We start from the raw sequence: 18,607 nt of genomic DNA, 5'->3' as shown, positions 1-18,607 counted from the left end.
CTGGTAATTTTTGTAATGAGAGATTGAGGAAAGTTGATGTTTTTTTTTTTCTTTCCATGAAGTGAGAAACAAGTCACCTGCTTGGGTCAGGGTTGGGGGTGGTGGAGGAGGAGAAGGATAGTAAGTCGAGGAAAGACAGAAGAGGTCTGAAATAGCCTTATGGAGAATGGGACAGCCAGTTGATCTGAGAAGTGAATGGCTAGTATTTGGGAATTTGATATTAAAGCAAACTCAAATTCCTGGACTAGTTTAAAAAGTTGGACAGAAAGGTTAGTTTTTCCTTTGCCTTCCTTCCTCATTGTTATTTGATGAGATGTTTTCAGTCTGAAACAAAGTTTATGACATTCTGATCTCTTATTTTGAAACTGTTTTTGTCTGAAGAGAATGAACATAGGCCTCAGAGTCTTCCTTGTAATAGCAGACAGCTTGCAGCAGAAGGATGGGGAGCCACCCATGCCGACAACAGGAGTTATTCTCCCCTCAGGAAATACTCTTCGTGTGAAGAAAATTTTTCTCAATAAGACCTTGACAGATGAAGAAGCAAAAGTCATAGGTTAGTGTTAATTGGAATCATAAACTGCTTTGTGGTATATTTTAATATTCTTTTGTAAAAATTTATCATCAAATCTATACTGTATTGATTTGGTAATATAATTTGGTTATTTCAGCATACCCAAAATGGGTACATTTTTGATAATGTCTGTAAGTCTTTCCATTAGGAATCTACTGGTTAAAGCTTTATTTTCTTACATGTTACAGTTCACTGAATTTTGTCCTTCCTTCAAATTAATTTTAGTTCTCTGCATAATTTTTACTAAATTTCTCCAGTATGCTGAAGTTGATCATCTGGGATTAGAATATATCACAGTTGAAATTCCTTCCTGGCAACAAAATCTAATGCCATTTAAAGATTGATAGGCTTTTGTAGCAGAAAGTGACTGGAAATATTCTTTATCTAATCCCTGAAACTTTTTAACAATAAGATCTTTTTATTTTTTATTTTTTTTCCTCTAGGAATGTCAGTTTACTATCCTCAAGTGAGAAAAGCATTAGATAGCATTCTCAGACATTTGGACAAAGAAGTTGGGAGACCAATGTGTATGACCAGTTTGCAGATGTCCAATAAGGAACCTGAAGATATGATTACGTATGTAGTAAATTATTTTGTCTTTATTACTTTTTTATTCTCCATAAAAGAGCATAGATGGTTGATTCTTGTTTATCTGTTTCCTTACTGTAAGTACTTTTTATTTTGGAGTCTCCTCATAATACCTTCTGCTGCTGTTTTTAATACAGTAATTCTCTCTATTTGATTTTGTTGTTTAATTCTTCATGAAGTGTTATCAAGCTAGTATATAGATAGCAAAAGTCATCCTGGATCCCATCCAAGATCCCTCTACTTATTCCATGAGTGATGGATAAATCCTGGTTACCGCAGGTGTGTGTGGACCTGATTGGTTTAGTGTGTCAAACAATTGCTCTTATTCCTAGAGCTCTGATAAACTAAGAAAAGCAAACCTGAAAATATGAACTTGGATATTTTTGTCTCCTAGGAACCAGGGATACAAAGGCAGATACTGTACGACTAGCTTTTCAGAAAGAGTACCTCCTCCCACCTTACCCCACCTCTAGCCCTGTTACTGCTTGCCAGGCTTTTCATCCCAGCATCTTTTTCCTTGTCATTATAGACTTTCTCATCAGGAGGATGTATTTTATGGCAATGACTTCTTTTATTTGCTAGGAAATATCTTCGATATTTCATGTTGGGTGTAAAAGTGGACATTGTTTTGGATTATTGCTACTTGCATTATAGGTCTTAAAATACCACATTAGATATTTGATCTTGTATTTATTTAATATCCAGTTATTACATGCTAGTATATACTAAAATCTCTGAGAATTTATTAAATGTGAAGGTTTTTTGCTTGCATTAATTCCTGGGACATTAATTAATGTCTGGGACATCTTTATCTTTTGCCCACAGCCATTTTCCTTGTTTTTATTCTTCTAGGTGCACATTTAACATCTCAATTAGTGGCAGTGTCAACATTCCCCTTTCAGCTATTTCTTCTATAACTACATTTGTGTTTGATTCAAATTTCATTTTCAGGGATATCACTTTTCATTTGTTTGCTGTACTTTCATCTTTGTTGGCTAATTCTCTGTTGATATCCATTTTTGTAAAATGGCACGTGGGTTTATCACTGGGAGACGAGGAGACAGCAAAAATACACACTTTGCTGTCTGTGCATGAACCGAATGACAGATGCGCATGACCAGTCACCGGCAGACTTTGAAAGAGGTGATGTGATTGATCATTGATCATGATGTGCATCTGTTATTTATGCAGTGGTTTGTGGACTAAGATAACAGCAATTCCATACAGCTAATATGTGGTAACAAATTTGAACTGCATTGTTGGAGGGCTGGCGTTACTTAACTAAATTGTGATAACTGAAATATGTGCGTTTTGGTACCATACAAAGCAAGAACTGACTACATATAAAATATCAAAAACATGGTAGCCAGTCTGTTGGCACTATACAAGATACCGACCCCAAACACTAAAAACATCCTAATTCTTTTCTACGTAAGGATTATTTTATTGAGCCATCTGAATAGTGTTTTGGAAAAAATTAATTAAAAGCCATACTGAACTACAACCAAAATAAAAAGCCATTTTATTAAAAGGATAAACATTCAAAGTAAGTATATATATAATCATTGAATAACTAGAAGAAATTATAGTGGAATTAAATTGTATCAAGTCTCTAGAGGAACCAGGATTTTTAAAAATTGGCATATTTTATTATATGAAAAATGTAAATTATGTGTGTGTGTGTGTGTGTGTGTAACCCGAATAAAATAAAAAGACAGTAACACACACTAGTGACAGTGATATATAAGAGTGTCTCTTTTCTAAGACCCTTGGTAGTATAGGATATTAAATGAAAAATTTTTTCCTGTTGATTTTATAGGGCCAAAATAATAACCAATATTTGGCTAATTAATAAAATTATTTTTTATTAAAACTATGTATTAATTTTATTATAAATGCTTAAATAATTTAAATCATATTCAATATTATTAAATAATATTGAATAATAACATCTGTGCTCCTTTTCTAATTGTTGAAAATCTTTTTGCTTGCTAACTTCATTTTTTTCCCTATATTATTTCTGTATTTTTTTGGCCATTTTAAAATATAATTTTCTAATGGATTTGTGTGAGCTGTTTTTATATTAAATACTTTAAACTTTTTTTGTGGGATGGGTTATATTTTCTATAATTATTTTTCCAAATTTGTTTTCATTGTCTATCAAGTATAGCATGCTTTTTAAATACTGTTGTTGTGATGTATTTTTCAGAGGGGAAAGAAAACCCAAAATTGATTTGTTTAGAACCTGTATTGCTGCTATTCCAAGGTTGATTCCTGATGGTATGAGCAGAACTGACCTCATTGAATTGTTAGCAAGGTAAATGAGAATTACTGTTGCTATGCTGATTTTTATCCTTCTATCCCTTTTAATTTCTAGTACACTCCTGTTACTGTATCACTAAAAAAGGAGTAATAAAGATATTTTTTAATCCTTTATTTGATTTACTTTCTAAACTCCCATTTTGTCTTTTATTTCATATTAAATATGTTCTTCCTACTCATTTGGAACTTCTAAAGCTCTTCTGGATTCCTCTAACAAATCCTGTTTTCCAGTTCTCTTAACATATACTGTGATCTGTGTCAAACCTTACTATGCAGTAGTTCTTAAATGAGATTCAAATCTTAAATGAGAATTCTTGGGGTTTATGTAACATGTAATTGCTTCATGTATGGGCATTACTGTGTATGATGATGCCCAGTTAGGCAATTAATTACTGTTTTTTCTCCTCCAGTCATTTCTTTAGCATCTAAGATGGTGACCAGTTCTCATTTTCACTGTTTCTCCTATTGTAGAGACAGTAGGGTTAGGTTTTTGTCTGTTTCCTCTATTAGGCATATCATACTTCTGTAAAATGAGTAAATAACATTATGACCAAACCTAAATACTAGCTCCCAAAACTAATTCTAAGTTGAGGTGATGGCCCATTGAAAAACTGCTTTGTTGATATAATTAGGGATTTCTTAAATCAAGAGTCACAGACTTTTTTCTGTAAAGGACCAGATGTTAAACCTTTTGGGCTTTGAAGGCCTTAGGTCTCTGTGGCAACTAATCATCCCTGCCATTGTAGTGTAAAAGCAGCTATAGACAATACAGAAAGGAAAGGTCATAGCTGTATTCCAGTAAAACTATTTACAAAAAACAGTGGCCAGCTAGATTTGTCCCTTGAGCCATAGTTTGCCCACTTTTGCCCTAGAAGGAAAACCAAGTACACTGACCATAATAGAAAAGTGATACTTGACTGTATTGACAGATATTTACTGGTTGCTGTGCACTTATCAATAAGACTTAAGTTAAATTCATGACTTAACAGTAAATAGAGTAAATAGCCTGCTCCTTTCTGTTCCCTTCTTAGAAGCACTTAGCTTTTCACACACACATGTACCACCTTATCCTCAACTTTTTTGGGTTAGAATGAGGAAAGAAAGGAGGTTACATTGAAACTTTGCACCATGAGATAAATTCATTCCCTTCCCATTCTGTTTCTGAAATTTTGGTGAGAATTATATATGAGAGTTTCAAAGATTCATTTGGAACATTAGGTGAAAAAAGGAGGTTTGGAGTTATTTATAACTTTATTCCTTGAGAAAGCAGTAAACAAGTACCATTCAATTCTACTCTTACTCCTCCCACCTCAGATTAACTCACCTTTCTCTTTGTGGATGTTGGGAGGAAGAACTCAGCTAATCTCCCCTACCCCTACCAAAATGAAACTGTATTTGCAAGGTTGGGGATGGGGGAACCTAGTGAAGGAGTAGTGAATGACTTGTTTTGCTATTTACTTTACTTCTTTCCCCTGTTATATTCGTTTACTGATTAATTTACGTCAATGGAAAGGCGTATTCTAGGGCCTGTTCAATTTTGTCACCTACTCCTATAATTTGGAATTGTGATGTCTAAATCATGATTACTTAAAAACAAAGCAAGCAAACAAAAAAGCAAAGATGCATTGTAAATTTGTAGACTTGTATACTGTCTTTAAAGGAAGTTCATTAATTCCCCTGCCTTTAATTAGCCAAGCTACATTGTTGTTCTCTTTACACTTGAGTAGTTAAGTCATGACATGTATGCGCTGAGTCACACAGACAGGTAGATGTTGGTATATTTGTAGGTTTAAGGGATTTTGAAATAAGCTTTTAAGTCAGCATTGTGGAGGACGATTACTCTCTTCTCCCACGGTATCTCCCTTGGTACCACTGTCAGAGACAGAACACTAGTCTAGAAATCCATAAGCTAACCCCGTATGAGATTTCTGATGTGTAGTTGTAACTTCTGCTGCTTTGTGGCTTACTCCCACATCCATTTAGCCGTAATAATTTTTCTCTTTAGTCCCGCTGTCATTTGAGGGTTGGCTTAGTGAAGACTGTGATAGCTTCTATCTCCTAAACCACACAACTTTCCTCCTCTGGTGATGTAGATAACTCCATCTTCCAGATTCCCAAGCGTGTAATTGTGGGGTAGTTTTAATATTACCTACTTATCTTATTCATTTAGCCTGTTTCTAACTTATGGATTTGTCCTTACAAATAACCCTCTTCAAAACAACGTAGGACTGTACAACATAGAGAACCCTAATGTAAACTATGGATTGTAGTTAATAGCACAATTGTAATAATATTCTCTCACCAATTGTAACAAAGGTATACTTATACACTAATTCAAAATGCTAAAAATGAGGGTAGGTATATGGGAACTCTGTATTTTCTGCATGATCTTTCTGTAAACCTGCAGCATCTCTAATTTTAAAAAAACAAACCACAAAGTGAGAAAAATATAGATAAGTGAATAAATAATCCTCTTCAGCCCCAAAGCAGAAACTCTTACTCATCTAGTTTTACATATTGGTAGCGTAACTACTGCTGCCATCTTTTATGGTTTTCTTGTTTATCATTCTCTTCTTTATGTTCTGTTTAAAATCCTATAACCAAAATTATCTTCAGTTCACATCATGTTTTAAAAGGTAATTTTATATGCTTCTTCTCTAACTTATTGAGATATAAACTCTCTTTAGGGCTTTCTGTATGGGTCAACAGTATTTCTTTTTTCATTTTTTTTTCTAGCCGGACTCCATTTATGATTTTAATGCCCTATATTTACTCTCATTCTCACTTTCAAGAATTATTTCTATTAAATTGATTTCATTTTGATTTATTTCCTTCTTCATGGTCAATCATCTTATATTTAACTGTAACCCCAGCAGCATAAAAGAAGTTATTGAGATAAGTCACATCCTTTCCAGTGACAGTAGAGGACTAAATAAATCTGAGATAGTGGTAAGATACTGCTATGATTAGACATAATTTTTTATTGATTTTAAGTTACCAACATATGGTATTTTAGGGATTAAAGAATTTTTAGTGGAATTCATATATATCATCTATATCCTTTTCTAAAGCACAACATGGGATTATGATCAAACTTGTTATTCTGAAGTATAATAATAAATCCAACTAATGCTAATAGATTCATGTGTGAATTTAAACAAGTGAGTATAGGGTAGCAGAAAGATGAATATAGCGTAAAGAAAGTGAACCTTTGTTTCTGTTTTTATGCTTCTTACAAAATAATTAAAATGACATATGTTTAAGTTTTTGTTTCAAGTATTTGCAAGGTTTTGAGGTTTGCTAATGGAATTTTGTCCTCGGTAGGCTCACAATTCATATGGATGAAGAACTGCGTGCTCTGGCTTTCAATACTCTGCAGGCACTAATGCTTGATTTTCCAGATTGGAGGGAGGATGTTCTTTCAGGATTTGTTTATTTTATTGTTCGTGAAGTGACTGATGTCCATCCCACACTTCTTGATAATGCCGTTAAGATGTTGGTGCAATTAATAAATCAATGGAAACAAGCAGCCCAAATGCATAACAAAAACCAGGACTCACAGGTACCAAATTCTTTTGTATCGGCCCTTTGTTATAGTCAGTGATAAATGACTCATGATGATGTTATATGCACTTAACTTAAGTTTTACTAGTTTTATCTGTTATGATCATAGCTCCTTAAACTGAACTTTTTTGTAGTTCATATATTAAATATTTAGCGTGTGTGCCTAACCTTTCTAACCCTGCAACTTTGGTAGCAATTTTTTTTTCTTTTAAATACAGTTTTATTGAGATATATTCACACATCCTACAATCATCCACAGTGTATAATAATTATTCACAATACCATCATGCAGTTGTGTGTTCACCACCAGAATAGATCACTGCATTTTAAAAAAAAAATTTTTTTATTATGGTTCACATACCATAAGATTATCCAAAGATCCAAAGTGTACAATCAGTTGCCCCTGGTACCATCATAATAGCTGTGCATCCATCACCACAATTAATTTTTGTTCAATTTTTAGAACATTTTCATTACTCCAGAAAAGAAATAAAGACAAAGAAGAAAAGAAAAGGAAACTCAAATCCTCCCATATCCCTAATCACCCCCCCTCCATTGTTGACTCGTAGTATTGGTATAGTACAATTGAGTTTTAAAGAACATGGCAAATAGGGTAATTCTAGCTCACATTTAGGCTGTTTCCAGTATATTTAAAACTGATACTGATGTAATTTGGTAATCTGCCATTCGAATTATTTGATGGTTTTCTCCGTGGCATTGATCCTTCTTTCGCATTTGCATTGTGTGTGCTGCTTTAACAGTAAATGGTGCTTAAATTGTTCATTTATTTTAGTGTTATATATAAGTCCTAGAACCTTGGAATTTTAGAGCTGTATCATCTAAGCCATTCCAGCTTCTTAACCTTTTATGTGCATACAAATCACCTGTGGACTGAAATTCTCTATTTCTAATGAAACTCCCAGGTGATACCAGGCCTACTGGTCCACACTTGACTATGAAGGCCCAATCCAGCCCCCGAATTTACCGCATGGAAACATTAGACCACATGTGGTTAAGTGTCGGTTCCAAGGTTACAAAGGAGCCCAAAAGTGGCTAAAGTTAGGTACAGGACTCATGTTCCGTTTGCCTGCTAGTTAAATGCTTTTTTCACTGCATACCCAATTACGTTTTTATAAATTAAATGCTATTTAAATTGCTTGAGCTGAGGCAGATCTGGAGCCATAATTCCTATGATTTGTTGTACTCTTTATTAAATTGTTTTACTGGAATATCTGTACATATATATTTTTTATTTTTTTATTTCTAACATCTATTTATTTTTCAAGCATGGTGTAGCTAATGGAGCTTCTCATCCCCCTCCTCTGGAAAGGAGCCTGTATTCCAGTGTATTCCATGTGGTCGAAGGGTTTGCGCTTGTCATTCTCTGTAGCTGTCGACCTGCCACTAGGAGATTAGCCGTCAGTGTCCTTAGAGAAATACGGGCTTTATTTGCACTTTTGGAAATACCTAAGGTAAGATTTAGGTATTTTGCTTAGTTTTCTAATAAAAGTACTTAAAAACCATGTAGCAATAATATACTTTGTAACAGAAGTCTTTTTGACTGGATGTAAAAACTAACCCTCCTGCCCTCAATTCCATTTGTAACAAATAGTACTAAAATGAACATCTAATATGTACTTAAGTTTGGCTACTTTTCTTAAACCTTCCTAAATTTTTTTTAGAGATATAATGTCTTTTTTATAGGGCGATGATGAATTAGCCATAGATGTGATGGACAGGCTGAGCCCATCCATTCTTGAGAGCTTCATACATCTGACTGGGGCCGATCAGGTAACTGTAATGATTTCATTAGTTTATGCTATAGTTGGTACTCTTCCCCATAGAAATAAAAATATTTTATCTTTGTGAAATTCCAATCTAAGAAGTTTCTCTTAAATCTCATGTTACTATTTATTGTTATTTGTTATTTATTATGGCATATAATTTTTTGACACAGAAACACTGTTTAGAATGCTATGGGAAAATTTTTCTGTAGAAATTTGAGAGAAAAACATTGTATTCTGCTCCGTCAATAAATATTTTTTGTTTGCTTTACCATCTGAGTTTAAGAGCAATGGATTAAATATGTAGTATTTTTGTGCCAAAGCTATATATAATTTGACTTATTAAAATGTAAAGAAACACTTTGTAACAAACACATTCCTAACAAAACTTATGCAAGGTTTCTCATATGAGTGTAAAATTAAAAAAAAAAAAAAAAAAAAAGAGCAAAAGTGGACCATATATCAAGTTTCCTTCATTGGAGCCACAAGATTGATGTTAGAGTAACTGTCAAAATTTACTACTTGAAAATTTTTTCTTCCTGTTTTGGAATACATGGACAAGAGGTTTAAGTGCTTTCTGCTTAACACTTGGCTCTTATAACTCATGAAATACATACAACCACGGGAGTATGTATTCTCTCTATAAGCCAAAGAGAGAGTTAAAAATCTGTACAATTTAAAGAGTTATGTTTTAGATTATTGACCATAAAGTATGCCAAAAAGAGACAAATGGATAACTCACATATAGTGCCTAAAACAGTGCTTAGCTTCTAGGGGGTGCTCTGTAAGTATTTCTTGAATGATTATTGAACTTCTGTTCAGTTTAAGATTTTGTTTTTTTTGTTTTCTTTTGTTTGTTTGTTTAAAGTTGCATAATTTGGTCTGAAGGTAAATCTTTATCTCTTCAATGTAAGAGCTCAGAATATTATTTAGCAAATATTTGCGAATATGTACTTATGAAGAGCAGCCAGTTTTCCAGTCTGTTCCACTCATGCATATACAGCACACATCTGGATACAAATTACTTTGGTTCATTTTTGAGTTCTTTTACAGCTTCAGTGTGCCCTGGAAGTTGCATATTTATATATGAATTTCTTAAGTAGTGGTTCTTAACTTTTGTGGTATATAGATCCTATTGAGACTAATGAAAGCTATTAAATCCCTCTCCAGAAAAGTGCATGTATGCATGTGCAAGAAAACTTATATGCAATTTTAGGGATTCACTACTCTCTTAAGCCCACCTTAGACCTCATTTTTCCCCTGTCTGAGAGCCTCTGTTCTAGAAACTACCAATGACAGACCACTTAGACTTTGAAGTAATTCATGTGGCAGAGCTTTAAAAGTTTTTGAAATATGTGATAGTGAATTATTTTCTTCTCTACACAGACTACTTTGCTGTATTGCCCTAGCTCAATAGATTTACAAACATTAGCAGAATGGAATTCTTCTCCTATTAGTCACCAGTTTGATGTGGTTAGTCCATCACACATATGGATATTTGCACATGTGACCCAAGGCCAAGACCCATGGATTATAAGTCTCTCCAGTTTTTTAAAGCAAGAGAACCTTCCAAAACACTGCTCTACAGCTGTGAGCTATGCTTGGATGTTTGCATACACAAGACTGCAATTGTTGTCCCCACAGGTTGATATAAAGTAAGTTATTTTCCTAGTATAAATTTAAAAAGTATAGACTTAGCTCTCATAACGCATGTGTTTGAAAAGTACAAATTGGAAAACCCCATAAATAATATGCCATACTGTAGTGATGTATTAAAGAAGGTGAAGAAAGTTATAAAGGATATATTCTCATAGTTCCTTCACCCTTTCTGTCTAATTCAGTTTTACCAAATTGTGTTTGGTAGTTTACCTGTTAACATAGTGCTGATATGCAGTAATGTCCAGTGAATCTGCACTGAATGAAAGGGTTAATAAGGAAAGGATCTGAAAATGAGAATGGATGTGGATACTTGTCTGTACAAGTTTATAGGTAGAGGTTATTATAAACTGTAGTTAATTTCTTCTTGCTTTTAAGTGTATGAGAAGTTCTGAAACTGAGTTTAGGTCCTGATTTCACCTTATCCAGTGTGCCATTGATCAGACCACATGGACAAGTCCTCTCATCTTATAATTTGCCAAAATAAATCCAATACCTGGATAAACCTGACACCGTAAGCTCGCATTAAAGGCACTCCAAACCTGACTCCAGTCTTTACTTTCCATCACTGCCATCCATGTATTCTGTGTTGGAACCAAAATGAACTTCTCAGGGTTCACCAAATGTGATGTACAATATTTTGGTTCTCTGGCACTTTGTACCTATGAACCCTAGAATGCCTTTTATTTTCTCCATCCCACATGTCCATATCTGACATACTTCATATTACATCTTACTTTTAAAGCCTTCCCTTATATCTCCAAGCCAGCATAATCATTGTTCTCTTACATTTAAATACATACATAGGTAGATATATATATATATACACACATGTATACACACAACTATATTTGTATTTATATAATATATATAATTGGTATGTCTATATATGCATGCTATATATAATTGGTCTTTCTATATATACATGCTATCTTCCTATCTATCTATAGTATTGCTATGTCTTTAGTTCCCAGAACAGTTTTTAACATATAGACATTGTTGCTGAATGGTCTGTTTACAAAATTTATCTTAATATATTATAGGGCTGTTGAAGACAGGGAGCTATATATTAGTATTTTTTGCTTTTGTTTTGTTTTGTTTTGTTTTACCTTCAGTCCTTAATTCCAGTAGAATTTTGGTGCTTATAAAGATTTATGGAATTGTTCTAAAATACTTGATTGGTGTAATCTTGCAAGGCAGAAATTTGGCAGAGTTCTTAAAAATGTACATATTCTTTTGAATCTGTAATTCCATTTTTAGGAATTTTCCTAAGGAAATAATTAAACATATAATTAAGCTTGTATTCAAATGTGTAGTATTGTTTCTGATAGAGGAAGTTTCTATGAGCTAAAATTCAATAGTGAAAATTTGGCTATATAAAACATGATAATCCATATAATGATATAGTCATCAAAAATGTCATGAAAGTATATTAATTTATATAGAGAGATGCTAAAAATATGTGTTAAGTGTAAAAAATGGTGCAAAACAAATAAATAATACTATTCAGTTTTTATAAATTTTAAAGTGGTATTTCATGCATTCATAGTGCATGTTTGTGAATAGAGGATTTGTAGAAGAGTATACATTGCTTATTTTGGTCTGGGATTAAAGGTGAATTTCTTTTCATTTGTTTTTTTCTCCATTATAAGCATGTATAATAAATTATATGTACCCTAATAAAATGTTAAGTTTTGTCACAATCTAATAGTAGATTGGTAAAATGATCCTATAATGTGTTTTAACTTTCAATCTAGTACTTTATTCATTTATATCTTATATCATTCCACAAAGATTTATTACTAATAATAAAAAAAAATTTGTGCTAACCATGTCCCCTAAACTGATAGAAATTTATCATCAGTTTTATATCTTCCTTTTTTTCTTCTTTCTTTTTTCTTAGTAGCCCCATCAATGCTAAGAAAGTAAACACTACCATAAGCACTGATTCGTATATTGGCCTGTGGAGAAACTATCTGATTCTCTGCTGCAGTGCAGCAACGTCAGCATTGTCCTCAACATCTGCAGGTTCTGTGAGGTGCTCTCCTCCTGAGACGCTGGCGTCTACTCCTGATAGTGGCTATAGCATCGACTCCAAAGTAAGTTTTCCATGTCTGTCATTGAATCTGAATGGTACCGTAAAAGGTAATGTTTTAAAATTTCTTTTCCAGGACAATAAAGTAAGTAGGTTGAAAAGTGCATTAGGCACACTAATAATGAAAATAGTTCAAGAAATTCCATTACTTTTTTTTTTTTTTTTTTAGATTCTTAGATTGAATCAGTTATACACACACACACATATAAGTTTCTCTTTTGGCAGGAAAGACCATTCTCATTCAGTTCATCATAGTGAATATTTTAAAAGTAATTTTGTCCCTGTATTTCCCCTACTCTATTTTTTATAGTTCTTACACTTATCAAAAAGGAATCATTTAAATAATTTTTCTTTCAAAGTATCTGTCTAGAATTTCCCTAAATCATGCACTGATACGAATGATTTTTGATGAGAATAGTTGTGTGATTTTTATGATACAACACCAAATATTATGGGTAGTTCAGAGAAATTTAGGAGACTTAAGACCTGAGTGTCTACCTTTGACACTGGTGCCTTTTTTTCTTTTCTCCCCCCAAAAAGTCTTTAATTTTCAAAATAACATTGCACAATGTTGATATCAAGTCAGAGGATTACTCTACAGTAGTTGAATGAGTGTACTGTTCTCAGAAACAAGAGAAATCAAAGGAGTTCAGGAGAGAAATGGGAATAAAACAGTGGCATCAGGCAAGTGATTTCCAGGTGACTAAACAGTGACATTTTCCACTTCAAAAAGCAATATAATGCAACAAACCAGAGGCCTTGGAGAGTACAAGCCAGTGGCTATAGGGCCTGTGAGGGGCAGAAAGCTGGGGTAGGCCCACCCAGCCATAGCACTCTCTCCAGAGCAGAGATCATTTGGAAAAGATTGGCTTCCCATCTAAAATCCTTCTGTGTAATCTGTTTTAAAGGCCTAAAGCTTGGGTGTTTAAAGCAATTTGATTTGACCCATTTTTACAAATCAAAAGATATTATAGGATATCTATATGATGAAGGATGTCAGTCTGTTATATGATGGTGAATATCTGTAAGAAGTTGAGACCCACAAAAAATTCCAGTTCTTTTACGAACTTGCAGTGAGACATTAGACACATCATTTAGCCTTTTTAGGTTACGTATTCCACAGGTAGATTTTGGAACAGCATTCATACTAAAGTTTCTTGTATCCATTGTCCATGACCACAAGATTAGTGAAATGTTAAATTCTTCAGTTGGCCATAGTATCATGAAATTGCATATCAGACTGGCTGCTTTTAAAACAGTTTTATTTTTTTCCAGATTATTGGTATCCCGTCCCCTTCATCCTTGTTTAAGCACATAGTTCCAATGATGCGCTCTGAAAGCATGGAAATCACAGAATCCCTCGTTCTAGGTCTTGGCAGGACCAACCCAGGAGCTTTTAGGTAATTATCTTCTTATGTTTTCTCTCTGCATTATTTTTTTGTAAATGTGGCTCTGTGGAGAGAATGTGGTAAACTCAAGTAGAGTGCTGATTAGCAGGAGAGTTGCATTCCAGTTCCGACTTTTACCAGTTAACTAGCTATTTAACTTTTAGCAAGTCATTTAATTTATTTGAGCCTTTATCTACTAATTTTGCTTCTGCAAATAAATTTGCCCTATTTTCTTCATCAAATTATTATGAAAATAAAATATATACTGTGTATACATAGTTTCTTAAAATGAAAAAATGCTACGTAAATCTTTAATATTTTTCTACCCCATTTATTTACATGGTGATTCTATTAAGGTGTAATCTTGGTCTAGTGATTAAAAGTCCAGGTGATGCTTTCCAGCTTTTCCTTTTCTTGTTTAAGAGGATATTTTTAAAGGAATATTTATATACAGATTTTATATTGTTTGTAATTTTTTTTATATTAATGAAGCAGGTTCTTTGTTTTTGCTGAGTGTTCTAGTTTGCTAATGCTGCTGGAATGCAAAACACCAGAGATGGATTTGCTTTTATAAAAGGGGGTTAATTTGGTTACACAGTTACAGTCTTAAGGCCATAAAGTGTCCAAGGTAACACATCAGCAATCGGGTACCTTCACTGGAGGATGGCCAATGGTGTCCGGAAAACCTCTGTTAGCTGGGAAGGCACGTGGCTGGCATCTGCTCCAGAGTTCTTGTTTCAAAATGGCTTTCTCCCAGGACGTTCCTCTCTAGGCTGCAGTTCCTCAAAAACGTCACTCTTAGTTGCACTTGGGATGTTTGTCCTCTCTCAGCTTCTCCAGAGCAAGAGTCTGCTTTCAACGGGTGTGTTCAAACTGCCTCTCATGTGCAGCTCCTGTGCTTTCTTCAAAGTGTCCTCTTTGCTGTAGCTCCTCTTCAAAACATCACTCAAAGCTGCACTGAATTCCCTGTGCCTGTCAGCTCATTTATATGGCTCCACTGATCAAGGCCCACCCTGAATGAGTGGGGCCACGCCTCCATGGAAATATCTAATCAGAGTTCTTACCTATAGTTGGGTGGGGCACATTCCATGGAAACACTCAAAGAATTCCAATCTAATCAGCACTAAAATGTCTGCCCCACAAGATTGAATCAAAGATAATGGGGTTTGGGGGACATAATACATTCAAACCGGCACACTGAGGTTCTTCTTTGTTATTGCCAGCTGGGCCCTAGATTTAATTCTTTGGGGAATGTCCTCAGCTGATCTGAGGACACATTTGATGTTTGTCTCCAAGGTAGTATGTAAAAGAGAATAGAGTAATAAATTGTAGTATATCTGTAGAAGTGTGGGATATCATTCATTATAAATGAAATTTGGGAAGAATATTTTATGACAGGTAAATATGCTATTGTGTTACTAGAAAAAATGGGATAAAAATGATCTCAATTTCTTAAAAAATAATCAAATTCTCTATAAATAGGAACAATTCTGAAACAAATACTTTAAATATCGGTAGTGGTTTTCTATAAATGATGAAATTGTAGATGGATTTTATTTTCTTGTTGTGCTTTTTTGTCATTTCCAAATCTTCAGCAATGAGGAGATTTTCAATTTAAAATCAGAATATAAGCAAAGAGAAAATCATTTTCATGAGATTTATACCCTTTGACCCTTTAATTTAATTTGTAAGAATTAATCCTAAGGATATAATAAAAAATGAAGGCAAAAATTAATGTACAAAGATACTCACCAAGGCAGTATTTATAGTAACAGAAAATAAAATACTAGGATTTAGTAATAAATGAAAATGATTAGGAAAATTATGGTATCCCACCTATAATAGAATACTATGAATTAATTAATAGCATGTGATAGTGCTAAAAAATACCATTTTTTATATGGTACTGGGTTTCCACTATGTAAAATGTATGTGGGTTGAAAACTGAACAAAGAAACTAATAATTCTTACCTATACGAAATAGAATAAGTGGCCTGTACTAATTTTATTTTTTGCTTGTTTACATATATTCTGAAGTGTGCATGTATTACTTTCTAAACAGAACAAAACAAAAATTGCATTTAAATCAGTAGGTTAATGCCTATCAGTTAATATTAAGTTAATATTTACATATTTGCACATCTTAGTTATAACTGTTTAGCTATTAATAGAAAGAATGCATATCATTTTTCTTCTAGGGAACTAATAGAAGAATTGCATCCCATAATTAAAGAAGCACTCGAAAGAAGGCCAGAGGTAAACTATGTTCTGTATGATATTTCTATCATTAAATACTTAATTGCAAACACTATTTGCCTGCTGTATTCTATACATTACACCAAAATTTAGAAATTCGGAAATAAGTCAAAGATTATCTAGTGCAGTTTTCAACTTTGTTTCTTTTTTTAGCTGCAAACTCCCTCCGCCGCACTCCCTATGCCCTTTCTCCTCCAATGGAAATCTTAGGCAGAAGCCCATTAGGTAAAACAGATGTAAAACTGCTTTAGCTGAAGTGAGGACCGGGAATAGTCAGGGTCTGCATCACAGGTTGACAAACCTTTTCTATAAAGGGCCAGATAGTAAATATTTTCTGTTTTGCAGACCATACAGCTTTTGCTGCAACTTCTCAATTTTGCTGTTATAGCATAAAGGCAGTCATTATACTTTCAATATACGTAAACAAAGGGGTGTGGCCGTATTCCTATAAAAGTTTATTGACAGTAACAGAGAGCAGTGTGCTAAATTTGGCCCACAGGCCATAGTCTGCCAACCCCTGGTATAGATCCAAAATCTACACATCTGCATTTGTTCTGAGCAATTTTTAGGAATCACAGGTCTGAAGGGACAGGTTATACCATAATTATAACAATATAGTATGCACTCAAATAAAAGCATAGGCAGTGAGTTGCAGAGAACCTCTGACTCTCTCTCTGGAGTTAGAGAAGGCATTATAGGTGAAGTGCTGATACTTGAGGTGGATTTTGAAGCATAGCCCCCAGTGGACAAAGGAAGGGAGAGAGAGGTATTCTAGGCAAAACAGCATTTCCAAACTTTACAATAGTATTTGGAAATTGCAGATTTTTCTGCATGATTATATATGGGGAAATTGATGGAATGTTAGGAACAATCTCATGAAAAACTTCTAATATGCTCAGGGGTGTCAGCTTTATCTGGTAGACCAGAGGTTCCCATATGCTTGTGGCATCTGAGAATTACCTGAGGAGCCTGCTAAAAATTACAGATTTCAGGCCAATGGAATGAGAATCCCTGGAGTAGCATCCAGAAGTACCTTGCATGAGTCAATTACAAAAACCTCGTCTGAGAATCACTGGGGATCCACTGAGGAATTTAAACAGGAGAGGGAGATGGTGATAATAGCTTCTCTTAATAATTTAACTTTAGAAATTAAATCATCATCTGTATTTCTTTATTCCCCCTTCTAAAGTGAACCTTGTGACATGGTACTAGTATCCTCATATTGTAGTTGATGAGATTTTCGTTTCAGAATGTTTATTTTGGTTATAGTGTGGAATGATTTATTAGAAATGGGAATTGAGACAAAATTTAGATGCAGTACTTCTGAGTTTCAGGGGGAAAAGGTCATCACAGTAGGTGGTTAGGTATGTACAGTGATGTGCCATGAAGCTGTGAGTAAAGTTTGAAAGCTTTAGACTGAAGGTGCCTCTGACTGCTAGAGGTGCTTTTGATTTTCAAAGGGTCATGTGAACTGGCCTATCATTGTATGCTTGTTTCTAGTTTCTGAGGATGGCTTACCCTCTTTTCAGGGGTTTTCTTCCTGCCATATGTCTTCTTGTCTTTTTTAGGCATTGGGAATGGATCTTATATCAAGGCATAAAATTAATTTTTTTCTGAAGATTTCTTTCTTCTGTGCTGTTTTTGAATATAAGTAGAACGTGCACTTAGAGACATATTTCCTTTCCATTATACTGTATTTAAATTGTACACAATTAACCATAATTATTTGCTTTCTTAGCTACTGTTATATTGTATTACTGTAAAAGATAAGGAGTTTATAAAAGACATCAATATGGGCTGAAATAGTCTTCAAGATGTAGCTTGAGCATAGCTTTGAAAGATAGTAGAATTTGGATAAACAGAAGGGAGAAGACGGTAGAATTAACCATATAACCAAGGCAGCACTGGCACAGTTCATAAACAAAACAAAACAAAACAAAAAAAGCTTTTATAAAGCTTATGGCAATTTGTGTTGGATAGAATGGTTTAATATCATTTGAAGACTCCTGTGAAGTTTTGGTTGACCAATCTTTACTTGGTCTTCAAAAAATATTATATTAAATGTTGCTTTATTGGAAGCTATCAGTCACAGGTGATTTAATCTATTATAACTATATTCTTCTTATGAATATATCCCTTATAGGATTCAGAGAATACATTCTTAAATACATGAATTATCTGCTTTACAAATATGTGTCTCATTAGTAAGCATCTCACTAAATTATTATATATTTGATATGTATGTAACATACTTGTAAAGTTATGAATCATAATCTTAAAGCTTGAAGCACTAAAGTGCTACATATACTATTGACCCTCTGGTTGCCTGCCCTTGCACAATTCAAACATCGCCATCCTGAAATTTTGTTTTATATTAACCTTA

General features: G+C 33.9%; 1 protein-coding gene across 8 annotated transcripts in view; it reads left to right on the top strand.

Moving 5' to 3' along the window:
- Window positions 1-18,607, top strand: part of FRYL (FRY like transcription coactivator) — a 289,611-nt gene that overhangs the window by 171,754 nt on the left and 99,250 nt on the right. For 7 of the 8 annotated variants that reach the window (XM_037829764.1, XM_037829770.1, XM_037829765.1 and 4 more), the window contains 10 exons: window positions 382-553; window positions 1,015-1,147; window positions 3,369-3,476; window positions 6,806-7,043; window positions 8,332-8,517; window positions 8,750-8,836; window positions 10,216-10,484; window positions 12,389-12,584; window positions 13,856-13,980; window positions 16,167-16,224. In XM_037829764.1, the coding sequence (XP_037685692.1) occupies window positions 382-553; window positions 1,015-1,147; window positions 3,369-3,476; window positions 6,806-7,043; window positions 8,332-8,517; window positions 8,750-8,836; window positions 10,216-10,484; window positions 12,389-12,584; window positions 13,856-13,980; window positions 16,167-16,224 (1,572 nt within the window). The remainder of the gene's footprint in view (window positions 1-381; window positions 554-1,014; window positions 1,148-3,368; window positions 3,477-6,805; window positions 7,044-8,331; window positions 8,518-8,749; window positions 8,837-10,215; window positions 10,485-12,388; window positions 12,585-13,855; window positions 13,981-16,166; window positions 16,225-18,607) is intronic. The other variant, XM_037829766.1, reaches the window with a different exon arrangement.

This window comes from Choloepus didactylus, chromosome 3 (assembly GCF_015220235.1).
Source record: "Choloepus didactylus isolate mChoDid1 chromosome 3, mChoDid1.pri, whole genome shotgun sequence".
Lineage (NCBI taxonomy): Eukaryota > Metazoa > Chordata > Mammalia > Pilosa > Megalonychidae > Choloepus > Choloepus didactylus.
This window is presented reverse-complemented; position numbering and strand designations above follow the sequence as displayed.